Below are 19,933 nucleotides of genomic sequence, written 5' to 3'. Positions count from 1 at the left end.
CATGGCGGCAGACCCTAGCAGTCCCCCGTGCCATGGCGGCAGACCCTAGCAGTCCCCCGTGCCATGGCGGCAGACCCTAGCAGTCTCCCGTGCCAGGGCGGCAGACCCTAGCAGTCTGCCGTGCCAAGGCGGCAGACCCTAGCAGTCTGCCGTGCCAAGGCGGCAAAGCCTAGCAGTCTGCCGTGCCAAGGCAGCAAAGCCTAGCAGTCTGCCATGCCAGTGCTTTTGTAGTGCTCAGGTCAGAAATCCATTGCAATCTCCTGTGTCATTGCAGCAGTCTCTTGTAGTCTATAGCATGCAAAATCTTGTACTCTTTTATACTGCTCAGCTGCCTTTTATAAACGTGGCATTGGATAGAAATGTGAAAAAGCGTATTTTGCTGCATTTGGGTTACACCAGCAGGCTGAGGCTTGGGATAAGAGGGGGATCAGGGTTAAGTTGTAGTTCTCTCTCCTTTAATTAATGAAGTATCGTGTTGATCTGTGTAAGTTTTCCTTACATGTGTTCACTCTGATTGTTTCCTTATCTTTTTCCTGGGTATTGTCTATTCGGGCCAAGGTTGGCATGCAAATTTACACTCCCACGCATTAAAAAAAAGGAAATCATGCAGATTGGCATTTTACCACTTGTGTGCCCCCCCATCCTGGGATTCCCTTTCTGCCTCCTCTCACCCCCCCCCCCCCCCCCCCCAATGTACTTTGAGACATGCTAGGCCTATCGCACTTCTTCCTCCCCGTGTGCCTACATCCTTCTCTGCTTGTCATTTTAATCTTTTCATCTTCTCTTTCGTTTGTTATTTCTTTTCTTTTATTGTGATGTTGTTTCTTCACTCAGGGCTCTCTGCCATCACCTCCCCTCTGCCCCGTTACTCCCTGTCATCTTTCTTCCCCTGCTGCCTCCTTTGATCTCGGTTTGCTGGCGTCAGTCTTTGAGTCCTCGAGGGCTCCTAACGATCATTAGTAGCTGCCTCCTTTTACAAATTGTGCACATTCGGGGAGAAACGGCTTTATCATAGGAACGGCATAGCAAACCAGCCGAAATTAACGCTCTGGCAAGAGAGTGCGGAGGGACAGACGCCATCACCAGTCCATCCTGCAGTCCCCAGCACTTCTGGAAATAAGTTATTCAATTAATTTTGGGGCTTTAATGACTGAGATCCATATGACAACCTATTGCTCTGTCCTTTGAAGCCAATCCTGTGCATCAGTGGCATATAAATGTACCATTCCTCCCAAAATGTATTTTACTTTTGAAAAAATTCTGTAAAAACGGTTAAAATATATGTTAATGTCAAACTTTTCCCTGGCTGTAGATACACTTCAAAGCATCTAATGCATATCTACACTTTCTGATGCAATCACCCTGGTCTGCAAAAAATCAATGCAAAGGGTTATCATATAGACAGGTGAATGACATAATCTGGATGGGAATCTTGTTCCATGTATCGCCCTCTAGTGGCTGTATGGGTGAGCTCTTTACTCACTCCTGCTGCCTTTGCTACTGGTATACATACTGTTCACTCCCTTTATTGAGGAATGCAGGCAACAAAAGGTTAATTCTCAAAGGTGCAATCGCCCCCAAAAAAAATAACTAGCCTTCATCTTGTCCACTTTCAGCTGTGGAAACTCTACTTGGTTGGCTATGTTGGTTTCATTTGCAACATTTTGCCCTGTACACTCTTTGTCCAATGGAATAAAAAATCTTTTCCTGTTCTGTAAACTGGTGGCAAGTCTGGGATCAGACATGTGCAGGACTTGGAATTTGGAGGAATCTGTGGTACCGCAGACTTGGTGCAGTGTGGTGAAATGTGCTAAATCCAGACAGGAAGAGGGGTTTAATACCTTGTATTACTGCATATATGAAAAATTATGTTAACTTTCTGTCTTAGGGTCCCTCTTATTGTGTACTACTTTCCCCCACCTTTTAGATTGTAAGCTCTTTCCAGCAGGGTCCCCTCCTCCTGTGTTACTGTCTGTATCTGTCATTGTCAACCCCTATTTATTGTACAGTGCTGCATAATATGTTGGCGCTATATAAATACTGCTTAATAATAAGTGGGAGGGTGCCAAAAAATGGCTTCACAGTCGCAGGACACAAATAGGACTGTTTTATCATCTAAGTGAGGGGTTTGCTTAGATCCTGGTGTCCTTCTGTGCTTGTGGTTTAAGAAATAGGGGACATGGATGTCACTGGAAAGGAAACTTTTTTGTTTCTGTAAGGGTTGTAGACAATGATCTGAAAATGATAGAAGTTTAAACTGTTACTGACATTAGTTTTGTATTTCCATAGGTGTGTCTTTCAACAGCGTCTACACTCAGATATGGAGGGTGCTTCTTCACCTTGCTGCAGATCCTTACCCTGAAGCCTCAGACCTGGCCATGAAAGTGCTCAACAGCATTGCCTATAAGGTGAGTTGTAAACGATCTATTGGTGTGCATAGAGAAAAGTTGCAGCACCTGGCCATCACACCCTCCATGTGTTCAAAGGTATTTGGACCCCCCTGCACACAATTGAGTTCAGGTGTCACCAGTAAAAGCAGCTGTTTTGCAGCACATAGGACAGAAACATTTTACATAAATGTGTGCTTTCACACCGTATTGTAAAGATTTGCAGAAAACTTTTTTATGCACCACCATGACTTTGTCTCTGTTAACAAAGCCATCTGTATAAAGACATGGTTCCATCCTTTTGGTGAGAAGCGACTTGAGTGACCAGCAAAGAGTCCAACCTTAACGTTACTTGAGCGCCTTTGGTAAGCATTGAAAACCAGACACTGCAAATTATTGCATAAAAGCTTTCTTAGAACCATGGAGGCTGTTAAGGTCACGAATGAGGGGCTGGTTCCACTTATTAAATCTCCTTCCTAGTTATGTAATCAGACCAAGGACAGCTGAAAAAAACAAAAGGGGGACTGAGAGGTTAAATCTGGTGTTGGGTTTCCCCCCTTGAGGCTTTTTCGGTCATTTTGAGATGACCTTTGCAGTAGCTGCATATGCAGACTCATGTACAAGAGATGAAAATGGATGTGACCATAGGAATGCAGTTACAGGAAGAACCATGGAAAAGGACACATAAAATAAGTAAAATACACTCCTATAACTGTAGGCGAGGAATGTCCAGCATGATTCTGCATTGGAGAATGGTGAGATGATATAGGAAGGAGGTTTGAAAATTAGGTTGCAGGAAATTACACTGAGCTGGATTGAAGCAATTCCCGGGGTTTTCCCGTCTTATCTCCAGCGGGCCGGTGCTTGTCACTGTCGCAGCATTTCTATATCCTGTAGGCAGCGGTGCGGCGCTCCTCCCCTGGGACCGCCATTGCTATGCGCTTGGAAGATTTTGCTATGATTCAGTGACAGCAGCTGTTGGGGGATTCCTAGATGTTTCTCTTCCTACACACCGCCACTCATCTTTTACTGCTGCTGGAAATTTAAAGGAAACCAGCATTAGATAAATATGTAGGTCACTATTTCTGAAAGCCCTCTAATCTGTGGCCTGGAGGAAGTTTAGGATAAGTCATTCTGACTTTTCTCTGCATTGCAGGTTGTGCTAGTTGCATGTCAGCAGCTCAAAAAAAAAAGAGGCAGGAGAGGACCCTGCCCTGAAAAGCTCACAATCTGGGGGGGGGGGTCGGGAGTAACAAGCAATATAGGCTTCCTTTTGTTTTTTTAAATTTACTGTTTGATAAGTGCAAATAAAAATGAATCCTTTCAGAAGTCTAATTCTGTCCTGTGCACTCTACTGCAAAAATCTCAAGCTGTATTGTGATCCCTGCCCAGTTCTGTGGACTGCATAACACTCCTATGTAATGAGTAAGGGGAAGGTGTTCTCTAGCTTGAACACACTTTGTCCTGGCGTGACAACACTGCATCTCTGTTGATACAATACTATGAGTGAGCGTTGTCATCCTAGGACAGAAAGTGTGCTACTGACATGCTCACCAAGCCGAAAAGAACCCTAAAAAACTAATGCAAGCACTTCCAAGGACTGGTAGGCTTCAGTATATTTTATTATTATGTTTTATACCCATTTTTAGAGCTCTAAGCTTGTTTTATGTGAAGGGAATTAAAAAAAAAAAAAACAATAGTAATAATAGCTATTTAATATATAAAGCGTCCTATAGAGAGAAGATATATTTGGAGTATGTCGATGGAAGCCTGCACTTGGCTCTGTTGTTATTCCCTATGATTTATATGGCACCGTCATCCTTGGAGAGGGCCAGTATTTGATGGCCCTCGTGGGAAGCCACGTTATCCAAAGTGATTTATTCTGTTGCACTGCTGTCGGATGTGCTACCCCCCTGTTGCTTTATATTAGCGACTCAGTCTTTGTCTATATGTTTCTGCAGGCCACTGTAAGCACCCGGCCACAGCGCATTCTTGATGCCGCATCCCTGACGCAATCGGCCCCGGCAAGTCCTACGAACAAAGGCATGCTGATCCATCAAGTCGGGTAAGAATGGACGTGTAATGCGTTGATGGTTTATGGTTAAGTTAATCCACTGTGACTCCTATGGAAGTAGAAAAAAGAATATATAAGGGCCCAACAGAAGCCGAATAAATAGTAGGAGGAATCGAGGAACCTGCATTACATTTGAACCCCAGTATATAGACTGCACAGTGAGTAACAACAACCTGAATTCCAAGTTAGTACAGTTCAATCTCAGTTCCACCCAGGAGGATCGAACCTCAAAAGCAGTCACCTGCTTTCCTTGCTTCTAAAAGACTAACCTTCTCTATTTTCCGAATTCTGTTTTTAAATGTCTTTTTACATGCAATAGGTTTTTTTTTTTTGGGAATTTTCTGGTATACCAAAAGCCCAGATGAAGTTGGCTCTAAAAGAAATACATAGGGTATGAACAATCACATGTCATTAAGACTTGTCTGCCTATGTTTATGTAGCTAAAATTTCCTTCAGGAAGGGCAGCTAAGACCTCGCTCTATTGACTTTTCGCTCAATTTCGTTCTAATTCAGTGGTTGCAGTACTTTGAGGCATCGACCTGGCTAAAATTCAGTTCCAGATCTCTGGCTTTTAGGTTTGATTGAGTGACATGGAAAATACAAAGACCAGAGAAAGCCAGGCTTTAGCATTTAATAAACATCAGCAATAGGCAACCCCTATTGTTAGGTGATCAGTGATTAGTGAAGAACCTATATACTCCATTTTTTTGTATGTATAAATTTTATGTGTTATTTTTTTTGCCATTGTTTATACATTAGTCCACTTTTGCTTGGTAAGAGAAAAGTTCAGACATTTGATGTTTCCTTTAGGGGGTCCCCACCAACTTCAAGTGCCAGCAGCTCCAGCCTTACTAACGACACAACAAAACCGCCCACCAACAGGGAGCTTCCAACAAACCGGCCAGGCAACGTTCCCACAGCTATGGGGGTCCAGTACACTCCCCATTCCCACCAATTCCCACGCACCCGCAAGATGTTTGACAAAGGCCCCGACCAGGTAAGCAGGACTGAAGATTTTTATCATTTACCATGTGATGAGTAAATCAATTTGCAGAAACTGATTACCTGTAGCAGGATTACCTAAGCGCCCAAGAGCCCAGAATCTGTAGTGGCCTCCATTCAGTTGTATTCTCCTATAAGAGGATAAGGATGATGTCTCCCTAGTGGTTAGCTGGGCCCCTTAATTTATTTGTTCCATATTTTGCTGATTTTTTTTTGGTTGCAGGGATGCCATTACTTTTACTTTGCACACTCGCCATCTCTCTTTTTAGATGCGTGCAGGTTTTTATCCCCTTCGGTATGAAGACGATATCTTACAACGGGGGAGAGAAAAGCAACACACAGAACAAAAATATCAGCTTTGGTTGGGATTGCCTTTTGATTCAGAACATTGTGTTGTCTGTCTGGTGTTTTGGATTTATTTGAAATCCCTTGGGCCCTGCAGTTTTCATCATAATATTTGACCACCTCCTGTGTCACAACAGTTCACCTATCACTCACCAACCCCTTCACAGATGTAATAGTAGAACGCTGCAGATTGTGAGGGTGATGGGTTGGTCTTTTAAGCCTTTTTATATCATTCATTGTATTTTCATACAGCAACCAAACAGAAATCAGCTTCTGTAGTCTGCCCACTCTTCTTCTCACAATATGTTGTACAGTATTGGGTATATATTTACTTACATGCATGACATCGGTGCTTTCATGTCTTCAGCACATGTCGCATACTTTGTAGAACGCTCAGTCTTCTGTTCCTCTTCCATCCGCACACTGAGCTGCCTAAAAGCCGTCTGCTGCTCATAAATATTTAATCTGGTTTCAGCTGCTGGCTCCGTGAACAGTTACTCTGAGTGCTCAGATTGTGCTGCTCCTGGCCCAGTTTACATAGGAACAGCATGTACATATTAAAGGGGCCAAGGCCAAGAAGATGCCAGGGGGCAGCACTAAAGCACGGCATTTACCCATATTTCTCTGTTTTCCTTGGCTGGCTTTGGATCCTTGTGGGTAAATCAAGCTTTAAAGATGAGTGCAGGACGATTGTAGAGGACTTGTGAGACTCTCTGCAGATTGTCATATGCAGCCTTTTTAGAATGGTGTTCTGTGAAAGGTTTATATGAAATACCGTGCATCAGATATACAGCATTACACGGGGCAGATTTTCCTGCTGGCTAACCCTGTTGCCCTCTGTGGTGCCATGATTCTGCAAAACACATTTAAAGAATATGATGAAATAACCTTCAAGGACGGCCAATTGTAAGGGGTGACACAAGTAATTTTCAAACAGGAATCAGATTTAATCCCCAGGCCTTGATGTTATCAAAAGCCACATAGATGGTCAATACATCTGCTTAAATCAAAGAAAACCAGCAAACTGACAGCCGCAAAACTTCCTCCGTCCATTGCAGTGAATAATCTATGGTATGTATAATGTTAGCTGGTTTCTGATTGGTTGCTGGGAATATTCACGGTCTCCTTTTATTCTGAGCTTTTTGTTTTTGGGATTTTATTGGCTGACTGATGTCTCTCTCTCTCTCTCTATAGACTGCTGAAGATGGAGATGACGCGATGGTCCATAAAGGCTTTATTTCAGGCTCCCTGCAAACAGGCTTCTGTGATTGGAGTGGCAAGTACTTTGCCCAGCCGGTTATGAAGGTATAATGGGGGAACAATGGGTATTTGTTTAATACCCGGATTGGATTTTTGCCTCGTTTTTACAAACCAAACAGAGCTAAATTAATCTCTGAATATAAATTATTCTGAACCTAATGTGCAAATTTCCTGATCTGCATCCAGAATTCTTTGCCATTACTTGCCCTCTAAGCTTTTACGGCTTCAATGAATTCAGGGAGCTGGTTGACTTAACTTTGTCACTGAATGCTGCACTTTGTGTCGGAGCAGCGGCCTATCCCCAATGGTCTGATACATCCCCTGCACAAGTATTGTGCATCAACCGGCATGGTGTGTGCCCATTGGATGAAAATAGCTGTAAGTGTACAGAGTGGGGTGTCAGACCACTGGAGATGAAATGCTGCTTTTACACAGAGCTCAATGGTCATGTTTCCTCTTGGTTCACAGGACCAACTATAATATGCTGAGTGCCAACACACAACTTTATATCATCATGTGCATGTCTGTTGGGAGACATGAAGCCCCTGTGAACCACATAGCCTCCTGTAGGTATGCATTGTCAATGACAATGCTACCTTTTCTATTCAAATTAAACGTTTGAGACACATGCGTTTGAACAAAATGCAGGGAAATGTTTTATTTGACCTCCTTTAACATTGCAATGCAAACAGTTCTCAGTTGGAATGGCTACATCTCCCGAAACACAAAACAGGTCAAATACAGCCTCAGAACCAATGCATTATTGACGTAAATGGGAATCTGCTGACTTGCATTTGGTGTACATGCAGAAAAACAACATCAGTCTACCTTATCCGCAAAGGGTGATTGTTCTGATCCTGATGTGATAAAAGCAGCAACTCAGTTCTGCAGGCAGTCCGAGCTATGCACAGATTACCCTTCCCTTCATCTTTTTATCCCTACCTTTTGATGTTCCATGGTCATCATTTTTTGGCCCCGGAGGATAACTCCTGCATCTAACACATATCAGGCCCACAACAAGGAGGATGTGTCCGATCCCAGGAAAAGGTTTATCCAGAGTGTAATTAACAAATTCTGCACCACACAGCAAGGGGATCGATCTCAAAGCAGTTTCTGACATTTTCATAATGAAAATAAAGGTCTCGGCTGCAGACGTTTTAAAGGCCCATTCTGACAACCGCTAAGATGAAGCGCATTTAACATCATTTGTACTTGCATGTTTGACACCATGGACCTATTCCGCTGTAACAACGCTCATCACCGCTAGCACGGCCGGGGACGTGTCTGGGGATGCGGAGGATCAATTCTTGTCTTGGGACAAATTTGCTGGACAAGCGTATTGATCCCCATGAGTTCCAGCCCCGTTCTGTGTAACGGCTGTACGTGGCTGGGTTACTGAGCCAGTTATTAGCGATCATCTGCAGCTCTAGGTTTTGGATATTGCAGGTAGGGATGGCCAGCTAGAAACATTTTGTAGGTTTTTCAAAATGATTGTGAGCTACAAATTGGGATCAGATATTCTAAAGCATGAAATTACACCCCCCAAGTCTTTTTTTTTTTTTATCACCTATATGTACCCATTTACCACCCATGGCCCACGCAAGTCACATCTAACCCTAAACCTTTGTTTCCAAACCCTAAATATTACCGTTATTTAACCCTTTCCCTTCATCATGATGCCAAGCCTGTAGGTATGTCTTGCTAAAACTTTTTTAATGGTTTAGGACTAGAAAGCACTCATTGGGAGGTTTTACTGCCACAACGGGGAGATTATAAAAGCTGCCATTGCTGAACTCACTCTGGAGAATGAACTTTGCAAACAGACCTTGTAATACAGGAAGGGTGCTTAATATGACAACCACAAGTGGCGCCATACAGAACTCATGGAAACACAAAGTCCCCAGCACTCCAAAATACAGGATTCTTACTATATTACAAAAGCACGGTCACAACATATTGAAAAGCCAACGTTTCTGGGCCGTGCAGGATCCCTTTCTCCACACACCACAGTAACGCAGCACAGCGTCAAAATGTAGGCTTTTCAACATGTGTTTTTATAATAAAGCAAAAATCTTGTTTTTTGGAGTGATTGTTCTGCTTCCAATAGTCTCAGCCACACAGATACCCGTGGTACAGAATGTGTGGTAATTAGCTGAATACTTGAGTTACAATCGTCTGGGACAATGATTGAGAAGATATTAAAGGCAGCGGATCAGAACACCAACCGGGCAAGCTGTGTTTTTGGAATCAGGTCAGCAATAATATCTTAGATATTCTTTAACTGTTGGCTTTAAAGCTCTTTTTGCAATGTTTTGCATTGTTTTGGGAGACTTTTTAAAGCAGAACATGCATAATAAAAAAAATGTACTTACCTTCACTTGTTAAAAGCCCTTAATTTACACACCATGCCAATGAATCCCACTCTGGCTCATCTTTCCAAGGCTCACCATACTGTCTGACGCCGCCATCTTCTTATTTGCGGTTCTTGATGACATCACCTTGAGAATCGAGCGCCGATCTTACTGTGCATGCGTGAGAGCAAACCTTTTACATATTGTTAAAAATGTGTTGATAGGTCGACTTTAAGTGAGGGAAAAGCTGCAAGAAACACAGAGTCCTGATGGAGGAGGAATGCAATGAACTCTGAAGCAAGTTGGCATTTTATTTATTCAAACTCTTTATTTGGATTGTTTTGTCCATTGAACTGTTATATGAAAAAGGAATTGGAATGCTGAGCCATATTATTTAGAATGGGACTTTCAACAGGCTCTGGTCTAACTATTGGGTGTCCTCAGGTCTGCTGAACGCCTGAACTGTTTATGGCCGTCCTTGACTCTGCAGAGAATAGTTCACCAGGGGTAAATAACATTAGAAGAGGGTTCACCAGAGTAAACAACATAAGAAGAGGAAAAAACGACTTTGAAAAGGCTTTCAGCAAGACGTGGATTCATCGGAGGGCGTCTACTGCCTCTTTACAACTCTCTAGTTTCAATCATCATCAATACAATTTTGCATCCTCTGTTGTGATGTTTCCTGGCCGTGATTGTCGCGATGTACTCTGATTTTTCTTTCACATCCTGTTGCTAGCAGATACTTGAGCTATTCTGAAGATCTGAATTCGCTCTCGTACCCCTCCCCTTCTATTTTTCTTTTTCTTTAGCTTTTTTTCTAATCCACCTTGAGAGACACAAAACAAAGACAATACCTTTTATTAATGTTTTCTTCTCATATCTTTTATGGGACTACTTCGCCCTTGGAAATGATTGACGTTGTATCTTCTCTCTTATTACACACAGCTCTCCTATTACTTAGCACAAAGAAAGTTGTTTAATTAAAGGTTAAAGTTAATATGCAACAAATCTTTGATGCTGCACCCACGTTTTGCTGTGGTTCAAGCAGACATCCGTGAAGGCCGCTAACTCTGCGTTTCTGAAGGTAAATAGAACACTGATTAATCTTTGTCGTCCCTACTTAGGAGGCATTGAAGAGAATGGTTGCCAGTGTCAAATATTTTACTTTCGCAATTTGCAACAGATTTAGATTTTTGCCATAGATGTGCAATTTTAAAGTAAGTCACTAAAGATATAGAAATTACAAGTATTAAAATGAAATTTCCTCCCGATGATGTAAACCTTAACTTCAAACATGGAGACTTCCTGTCCTATAAGGAACATCTATGCCGTAGATGCAATATCCAAGTCCTGTCAAGCAGAAACAACAACCAAATCCTGAACGTTCCTTCTTGTCTGTAGTTTCATAACCGTAGCTCTGCATGTAAGGCACCGCTGTCTCTGATTGTTGGTTTCATCAGAATTGGAGTGGGCATTAGTGCTGTCAGTTCTGCTCACTTTTCTCCATGCTGGAGAGAAATCTGCGCCTGTGGACCTGATTTCTAAGGGCTCCATACACAGGTTCAATATTTGGCACTGGAAATGGTCTTTCCTAATTGTTTTCAGCAACTAAAGAATGACATATGAACAAACGAGTGAGATGTACACATAATACAGTTCTGTTCTATGGAGAAGCGAGATGAGAGAACAAAGGAACGGCACCCTGCTTTGCTCTTCTTCATTGACTTGTATTGCAGTCGTTTATTGTCGGTTGATCTCAAATCCTTCAGGAACAACATTGGTCGACTGCTGTACACATGTAAGATTCTCATCTGAGAGGAGCCTGGCCGTTCAGGGTGCGAGTCATCGGATGTGTTTACATATACAAAGGTTCTTCCCAAACCGTGCTTCTGCTACCTCTCCTTTCTACATTTTCCTTCATCTCCCCATCAGTCATCAGGGGCAATATAGGCGCTGGTATTGACCCAGAAAGCAGTGAGTGGGACTGGATGTGGTCAGGACAAGCTACGGGCTTATGGATCGGCCACAAAAATTCTGATAGCCATGCCGCTTGCAACATCTTATCTCACTGTATTGCAAGCAGGCACAGCTTATGTGAAAGTCACAGTTCTGCTTTGGCATCAGGATCAGTGCAGCATTGTTGCCTCTTTCACAGGAAGCTGCATTTAATGGAGTTCACTGGAAATCCCAGTAGGTTTAGGTGGGGCTATACAGTACAGATGGGCTTATAATGGACAGATGGTCTTATAATTGCATGCAGCAGCACAGGTGTTTTGTAATGTGATGCAATAGTTCTACTTTAATAGATTATAGCTCATTTTTCAGTCTGTTGATACACCTACCTTATGTCTTTTCAGATGCCGGAAGAGCATGACGTGGAGAGTCAAGTCCGCAAAGAGCGAGAATGGAGGTTCCTTCGCAACACCAAGGTCCGAAAACAAGCACAAAGCCTAATACAGAGAGGTGAGATCCACACGAGTATGGCCATCAAGCGATGGTTTATGATGACTATGATGTGGTCTGTCTCACCCTTGTCTGGGTTTAAAAAATTAAATGAAACTCCTGGCTTTGAACACCATTATAAAAAATAAAATCAACGACCAATAAATAGGTGTAGAAAAAGTGCATGCAGACAGGAAAAGGCTGCAACAGCCTGCAGAAGATCAGAGTACTGAAATGCAACAGGTTAAAAAAAAATGAAAAGAAGGATTTTATTAAAAATGAACAAACTAAACGTCTTTCAGTTACAGTTTAACATCCATTTGTCTGAACTGTGATTCATGAGCCGTTATCACTCTCCCCATCTCACCTCTTTCCCGGATTCCCCTCCAGCAGTGTAGAGTTACACTGGCGGGATTACATTTCTCCTTCCTGTGTGTCAAGATGAGGTTTTAAGTGTATTAGAGCGGCGCCTGTCCCTCCAAGCAGAGTTAATGTGAGCTGACAAGTGTCCAGTCACGGATCGATATCCAGCCTGCAGCACCTCCACTGCCTGATGTGTTTGTGCCAGGGAATAGGAAGGCCGGAATCTGGTCTGTCAGGAGCCAGAGGATCCCAAGAGGGAGATCAGGGACCGGGATCACTCAGTGAATGGATTTGGAACCAGACCCCATTTATTTGTGGGCAGCACTGTCATCTTTGCAATCAGAGGATATGTAACCCTAACTGGGTGACCTTTGATATGGTAAAGAACTGCGGGTTCTTTGCATCAACTTCTGTCTGCATGCAAGCCAGCATGGCAATTTTTTCAGTGTGGGTTTCCTGGTGGTGACAACACAAGAAAAGAAGTAGGAGATGGACTTTGTCTAAAATAATTTTAAAACTGTAAGAAAGGGGTCCTTGTCAGGGGATATTTCCCCTCACATCCCATCATAGTGACCCAGCAGGAAGTGAAGAAAGTGATTAACCCCACTTCCCACCTTCCCACCAGAACAGGTATCCCCATTGGAAGAATTCTCTTTGTTCTTGTTCCAGTGACAAATGTAAAATGTTTGATATCCCATCACTTTGTCTAGCTGACCAGGACACACAGGATGGAGCGGATTAATCTCCCTTGCAGAGACGCAGAGGCCAAAATAAAACATTTGGCTTTTATAATATAACAAAGCATTTCTGCTCTATTTTTTTTTCAGGTGTCACCAGGTTAGATGACCAGATATTTATTAATCGCAATCCTGGCGTTCCCTCCGTTGTAAAGTTTCACCCATTCACCTCCTGCATTGCGGTCGCAGACAAAGACAGTATATGGTAAGACTGTGATGGATGTATATATTGGCACCACAATGCCTAACCTCAGACTGACTTGTGACAAGCAGCCGCCAGCTCCATTTCTAACCTGCTTTACAAGAATTAAATGAAGCTTGGTTGCTCTAGGCAACCACATTCTCTCAAACTTGCTCCCACACATGACACCCACTGGGATGACCATAAAAATAAAAGATCAGTAAGCAAGGATTTTTCTTTTCATGTAGTTTCTGGGACTGGGAGAAAGGGGAGAAGCTGGACTACTTTCACAATGGGAACCCGCGCTACACCCGCATTACCGCCATGGAGTATCTGAATGGACAGGACTGCTCGCTGCTGCTCACTGCTACAGGTAGGTGCTGGATTACTGATTGCAGCAAGACGGGGCTGGAGAGAGCTCGACCTGTCATCAACACAAATACACCCTAGCCGCTCCTCCAGTGACCTACTAATGATTCACTCATAACCTCCTCACACGCACGGCTCCAAGACTTTTCTAGAGCTGCCCCGACTCTCTGGAATGGTCTTCCTCATCTTATTCGGCTTGCTCCTTCTTTCTGCTCGCTCCTTCTTTCTGCTCCTTAAAAAAGAGCACTCAAAACCATCTTTTTAAACTCGCCTACCCATCCTCACTACTTCCCACCACTACATATCTCCCCTTTAATTGTGTGATACTTCCCCCACCTCCTAGATTGAAAGCTTTTTCAGTACAGGGTTCTCTCCTCCTCCTGTGTCACTCGCTGTCTTTCATTTGAAACCCCTATTTATTGTACAGTGCTACGTAATATGTTGGTGCTATAATAATCCTGTTTATTATTAATAATAAAATCTACTCACACTGTATACATACAGCATCATCATGCCTGCTGTGCCTTATTGTCATAGAAATCCTTTCATATTCCCCTCAAGCAACCCCAACCCATACACTGTGAATAATTAAAGTGGACCTGTCATCTGTCCCATTTAAATCTCCTATTTATAACTGAAGGATAGACATCAGGACTTGTACTTTGTCTTTGCAGATGACGGTGCCATACGGGTGTGGAAGAACTTTGCCGATCTAGAAAAGAACCCAGAGATGGTGACGGCGTGGCAAGGATTGTCAGACATGCTGCCATCTACACGAGGTAATGATTTTATTTGCAATGCAATAATCAAAATATGACAGATGGCAGGTTGTGGAACAGGAAAAAGAATCTGATGCTGTTACTGCAGATTCTTTGAAGGAAGTGGTCAATAGTTGGTTTCCATATAACAGCGTGCAATCGCTGACACTGTTCAGTATAGAGATTTGCGGTGTGTGACAGTTAAAGTAGAACTCTTATAGTCACTGTACTAAACCCTGCAGTCCTCCTATTATCAATGGGGATTTTCCCAGCACCAGCGGAGATTGCAGTGCAACTTGCAGTGACCAGTACAATCTCCTGTGTACCCAGACCATTATTCTTGTTTTCTAAGGGTACAATCAGGGTCATTAAACTTTTTAATTTTTCCTTTATCTCTTTTTGTTCCTCAGGCTTGACGCGGCGAGTTTCCATTTACCTGGACAGGAGTAAACAAGGTGATGACTTTGGTCCTTGTTGTTCGATTTGTCATGAGAGCCAGCGAGTGAATTTTTAGCACCAAATACAGGGATTGGGTTGGCATCGCTCATCTCTTGTGTAGCAGTTTGCAACCTGGATAACATGGTGATGCCTTGGTTTTGGTTACTTGGTATCTTTGACCTAGGATGAGGATTTAGATCACAAATTTGGACTTTGAAGCACATGCCATGATCAAAACCTTCATTAAAATATAACCTAGTGAGCTCTCCACTCCACAACGGAGGGGCTAATCTCAAATTCAAATGGCAGGCAGATGAAAACAGTTCATTTGTAGACCTGTACAGACAACACGTTTCAGGGGGCTATCACTAATGCCCTCCTTCCTTTGTTGCTGAGACCACATTTAGTCAATCAGAACTTAATATTTAAAGGGAGTCGGGTTATCCAGGTTACAGATTTAGAGCTGAAATCCATTCAGAAGCTAGTTGCCAATCTTGAAACACACTCCATTTTTTTTAACAGTTATCCGGCCAGGTATGTCTCTTGCTTACATCAGCTATCATTGGTCGCATTTCACAGAAGGACAGTGGTGATACGCTCACGTCACAATCTGCACAGCCACCCACCCATCCATGACCATTATTTGGCATCTCCACACAAAGCTGCTTTCAATAGAACAGCGCTGTCCCTCAGCACCAACAACCACCCACAGCAACTGTTCATTCCCATTAAATCATGACAAATGTATGCAAAACAGGTTGGATTTGACGTATGCCACCAGAGTAGATCCTTCCCCGAGTGTCATTTTTAGACTCCGTAGATGATGTCAGAGGGAATAAAATGAATAATATCCCAAATGTAAGGTTATAATTAGAAGAAAGAAACGTGATTATTGTTTAATGGTAGTAGGAAGCTTAGGAATCCAAAAAGAGCAGCAGAATCCTGGAGTTCAGAATTTGGATTATAAAGTTTGTCAGTCTATTAGCAGCAGCATATTTGGCTCCTACATTGGTGTGTTTTATGACAGTGATGGTTATTATAGATTGTAAGCTCCTCTGGTGATGTGTGAGGCCAGTGTTACAAGTCCGGAGTGCTCTAGAATGTCTCTCTTTCTCAGGAGCGGGAATGGTGGTGGACTGGGAGCAGGATACTGGATTTCTCATCACATCTGGTGACGTCCGAATCATCCGGATATGGGACACAGAGAGAGAGATGAAAGTGCAGGTGAGCTGTGATTACGGAAGACCTCATTTGTGAATAAACACATGGAATTCAGATGATAGCTTTGCATGTTGGTTGGGTTAGATCTAGAACAAGCACACCTACTAACGGCTCATCGTAATAAACCACAAATTGCAATTTTTTTTGACCTGGCTTTGTGTTAGCAGCTAGAACATAGAGAATATGGATTATTGCCAATGGTAAATATATGATGCCGATTTACATTATTTCTACTTTTTTCTTTTCTTGTTAGGATATTCCTACCGGAGCTGAAAGCTGTGTGACAAGCCTGTCCTGTGACTCTCATCGCTCCCTCATTGTAGCCGGTTTGGGCGACGGCACTGTTCGGGTTTTTGACCGCAGAATGTCCCAGAATGATTGGTAAGTCTCCTATTTCTGCTAGCTGTCCGGTGTTTTGCTAGACGCCTCCTTTCCCAGGATTCCTTCCGGTTCTGCATTAGGCTGAGATTCTGCACTTTGATTAGTCTGACAAGCTGGCTTTTCTCCTGTTTACATCTTCATTGCATCTCTATAGATAAGAGGTTTGTGTTCTGTGTGTTGCTTTTCTAAGCATGTTAAAACTAAATCTGAGCTTGGGAATCTCATCCTCCCAGGCTTGATCCAGGGGCATGCCTGCCATTTGCACTATAAGAGCACATTTTGTAAAACTTTAGGTCTTGATTAAACGTTCCCATCTATAAAATTGTTTGTACCTATTGATTTACATGCAGGTGCCCAGTGCATCACAACTTTTTTTTTTTTCTTGCAGCCGCGTCATGACCTACCGTGAACATTCAGCCTGGGTGGTGAAGACTTACCTGAATCAACCAGATGGAAACATACTGAGCGTGAGGTACAGTAACTTCCCCTTCCCCTAATTATTTAGGCATTTCAGTTTAATAACATCTTCTGTCCTCTCTGCACAGCGTCAATGGAGATGTGCGATACTTCGATCCCAGGCTACCTGAATCAATAAACACGCTGCAAATAGTCAAGGGTCTGACCACACTGGACTACCACCCACAGGCCAACCTCTTTGCTTGGTGAGTCCTCACTCTGCACTGTAAAGGAAGGCACACATGGAGCTGTATCTGTAGAATCAGCTCTTCCATCCTTGTATGAATTGTCAGAGTATCAGGCGCCACCTGATGGTAAAATCTCAATTTAGAGATAACATAGTATGATCTGTATGTACAAGGCATTTATTGTAATTCACTTGTGGGGTTAAGTTGCAAGGGGCGAAGCTTAAATCTGATTTGTCACATTTGAACCTTTATCCAGTGGGAGTTTGTCTTTCAATACTTTTAAAGATTTACATTCATTTGAGCTACATCCTACATTTATCACAGTGACAGCTCCCAGCAGTCTCTGCCTGCTTTAGTTCCCACCTCTAGCACCGTGTCATGAGACCGCAGCAGCTTACAGGATAAGTGAGTTAGCTGCCTTCCTACACTTATGTCCCCTGGAACAATGCCAGGACCAAGATCTGCTTCAAATAATTAAAATATACAAGAAAGAATAGTCATATTATTTCAACAACAGACGTGCTGCGGCACATCCTATCTACAGCAATCCCATATGCAGCTATGCAGCATGGGTGGCCTTTTTGCATCATGGGCTATGTTACACCAGCGCATGACCTTTACTACAACAATCCATATTGATGTTGAATCCCAAACACTTTAGCCTAGGCCACAACAAACCCACCCTACCCATTTGTTTTGGCCTGGGGTGTCTTCAGAATATTTACAAGGTGCTAAGGGTGCCATGAACTGAAATTGTTTTGGAAGCCAGGTATAAACACAAACACATTACTTTGTTTTCCCTTTAATCCAACTCTTTTTGTTTTCCATTCGTCTAGTGGTTCTATGAACCAATTTATCGCCATATACAATGGAAGCGGAGAACTAATCAGCAATATTAAATACTACGACGGATTCATGGGGCAGAGGATTGGTGCCATCAGCTGCTTAGCGTTCCATCCACACTGGGTAAGGGATTGTAGATATTTTCCTTCCATTTTTCAAAACTTCCTTTCCTACCTGTTGCAGCATGCAGAAAAATTTTGTGTCTAAATGGTAATTGGTTTGTCTTTGTTCCTTTTTCCAGCCACACCTGGCCGTTGGCAGCAATGATTACTATATGTCTATCTATTCGGTTGAGAAACGAGCAAGATAACCACTGGACAGAGACATGGAGTCCAGTCTCTTGACTTCCTCTTCCACGTCTCTTCGCGTTCTGGCGTGAAGGGACGACCTTGTGCGTTGGCATTCAATAGCTGCTTTTCTGAACTTGAAGAAACCTCTCAGAACGGATTGCTTTAACAAACCAGCAACATTTGCGTGCTAGGTTTGTCCCCACCCCCTCTGCATCCACTGCTCACGATCGTCTTGTGTTTCTTCCATCTTTAAGCGGCCAATCAGGGAGGGAGGGGGAAGATGAATGTTCCATATGTAGAACCTTTGGGGGTTTGTGGTGGCAACCAATTTACTTTGAAGCCAAAAAATGATATATATATATATATATATAGCTTGAGTCTTTATTCCTCTCTGCTGCTATAGTCGCTCTCTCTTGACATTTATTCTTGTGTCTTGATGGAGCGTAGTCCATGAAACCCCAAACATAGATACAATGGAATGGGGATGCCCATGATGGGCCGATGGAGTTTATACCCACACGATGGTCTCCTAGAATCTACCACTTGAAGCTTTCTTGTCCGTCTTAACTTCCTGGAAGGAAAGGTTTCACTTTGCTGTCTCGAAAATAGATCATGCAATGCGATTTTCATAACAGATGTGTTTGCTGTAAATGGGGTTATAGCTATATAGATTAACAAATGAAGTGAGAAAAACCCCATGTGAAGGTTGCAGAAACTTCTGGATGACTGGTGAAGAACGTTAAAGGACCCAAGGAAACTTGTGGATTCAATGGGACTCGAACTTTGTGGTTTCCACAGCCAGCACCAGAAAAATTCAACCTCATTCCTACACTGATCTTTTCACATTGGATTGCCATAAACCACGCTTCACTGCATCCGCCTATTATCCAGTGACCGTTTTTTCAAGAATGGTCACATAGCACATGTCCTCTGCAAACCAATACCTTGGCAATAGAAGTGCCCACTTTTGATAAAACCACATTTGTAGAGTAAACAAGGCCATGCCTTCAATAAAGACTGATGTTTATATATACCACGCTTACCAATCCGTCACTTTGCATTTCAGTAGGGCTCTCACTAAGAGCCGTACTCAGGGCACAAGTCACCATTCAAAGAAAAGCTCAATGTGCAGACATTTCTTTTTGACCAAATCACGGGGCATTTCACCATAGGTTCCATTGTATAGCACAGAGCCAACCCATAGTTCCTCCGTATGTGTTATATTAACACAGTGTGGTGCAGAATTCACCCAGAGAGTTCCAGAGCCGATTAATATTTTTAACCGGGAAACCCTGCAAATCAGCTTTGAACAGGGTGCGTGTTTTATAACTTTGGGAAAAACTTTGCAACGTAAGGAATAAAATATAAAATTCCCACTAAAACGCCAAGTCCTGGTTGCCTTTACCATTCATTTTACTGAAAAGCTGTCGGCCTACGAAGGAATGACCTCGCCACCCAACCATTGCAAAAGCACTGCATCAATGAGTCTTCTAGTGGGTGTCGTTTGGATATGTTTACAATATTTTAATGAAAAATCTATAGTTTTTAAAAGAAGGGAAGGTTTTTTTTTTTCCTGTTTTTGGAAGCGCAGTGATTGGCGTCTCAATTTGACCTGCTCCCGGTAGCCACGACGTTGCTATGACCTTGCTCTGATGGAGTTGATTTAATTGGTGTTACCGGTATCCGACAAGCCATTGTGGCGGTGTTTGGGAAAGACAGATTCATAGAGTTCTATTCACCTATTTATTTTAACATCACAAATAGAGATGGAGAGGAGGTTGTATCCTATGGGAATGTGTGGGATGGTAGGGAGAACATTCATTAAATATTAATAAAACGAGTAACAA

General features: G+C 42.8%; 1 protein-coding gene across 1 annotated transcript in view; it reads left to right on the top strand.

Annotated features, from left to right (window-relative positions):
• Positions 1 to 19,933, top strand: part of RPTOR (regulatory associated protein of MTOR complex 1) — a 139,157-nt gene extending 119,224 nt beyond the window's left edge. Inside the window, exons 20-34 of the mRNA XM_072403513.1 lie at positions 2,290 to 2,408; positions 4,349 to 4,452; positions 5,272 to 5,458; positions 7,003 to 7,113; positions 11,777 to 11,882; positions 13,052 to 13,166; positions 13,391 to 13,515; positions 14,186 to 14,290; positions 14,680 to 14,724; positions 15,825 to 15,931; positions 16,182 to 16,309; positions 16,698 to 16,781; positions 16,855 to 16,971; positions 17,790 to 17,919; positions 18,038 to 19,933. Of these exons, the coding sequence (XP_072259614.1) occupies positions 2,290 to 2,408; positions 4,349 to 4,452; positions 5,272 to 5,458; positions 7,003 to 7,113; positions 11,777 to 11,882; positions 13,052 to 13,166; positions 13,391 to 13,515; positions 14,186 to 14,290; positions 14,680 to 14,724; positions 15,825 to 15,931; positions 16,182 to 16,309; positions 16,698 to 16,781; positions 16,855 to 16,971; positions 17,790 to 17,919; positions 18,038 to 18,106 (1,652 nt within the window). The 3' untranslated portion in view covers positions 18,107 to 19,933. The remainder of the gene's footprint in view (positions 1 to 2,289; positions 2,409 to 4,348; positions 4,453 to 5,271; positions 5,459 to 7,002; positions 7,114 to 11,776; positions 11,883 to 13,051; positions 13,167 to 13,390; positions 13,516 to 14,185; positions 14,291 to 14,679; positions 14,725 to 15,824; positions 15,932 to 16,181; positions 16,310 to 16,697; positions 16,782 to 16,854; positions 16,972 to 17,789; positions 17,920 to 18,037) is intronic.

Source organism: Pyxicephalus adspersus, chromosome 3 (assembly GCF_032062135.1).
Source record: "Pyxicephalus adspersus chromosome 3, UCB_Pads_2.0, whole genome shotgun sequence".
Taxonomy (NCBI): domain Eukaryota; kingdom Metazoa; phylum Chordata; class Amphibia; order Anura; family Pyxicephalidae; genus Pyxicephalus; species Pyxicephalus adspersus.
The sequence above is the reverse complement of the archived record's forward strand: the minus strand, read 5'-3'. Positions and strand labels throughout refer to the sequence as shown.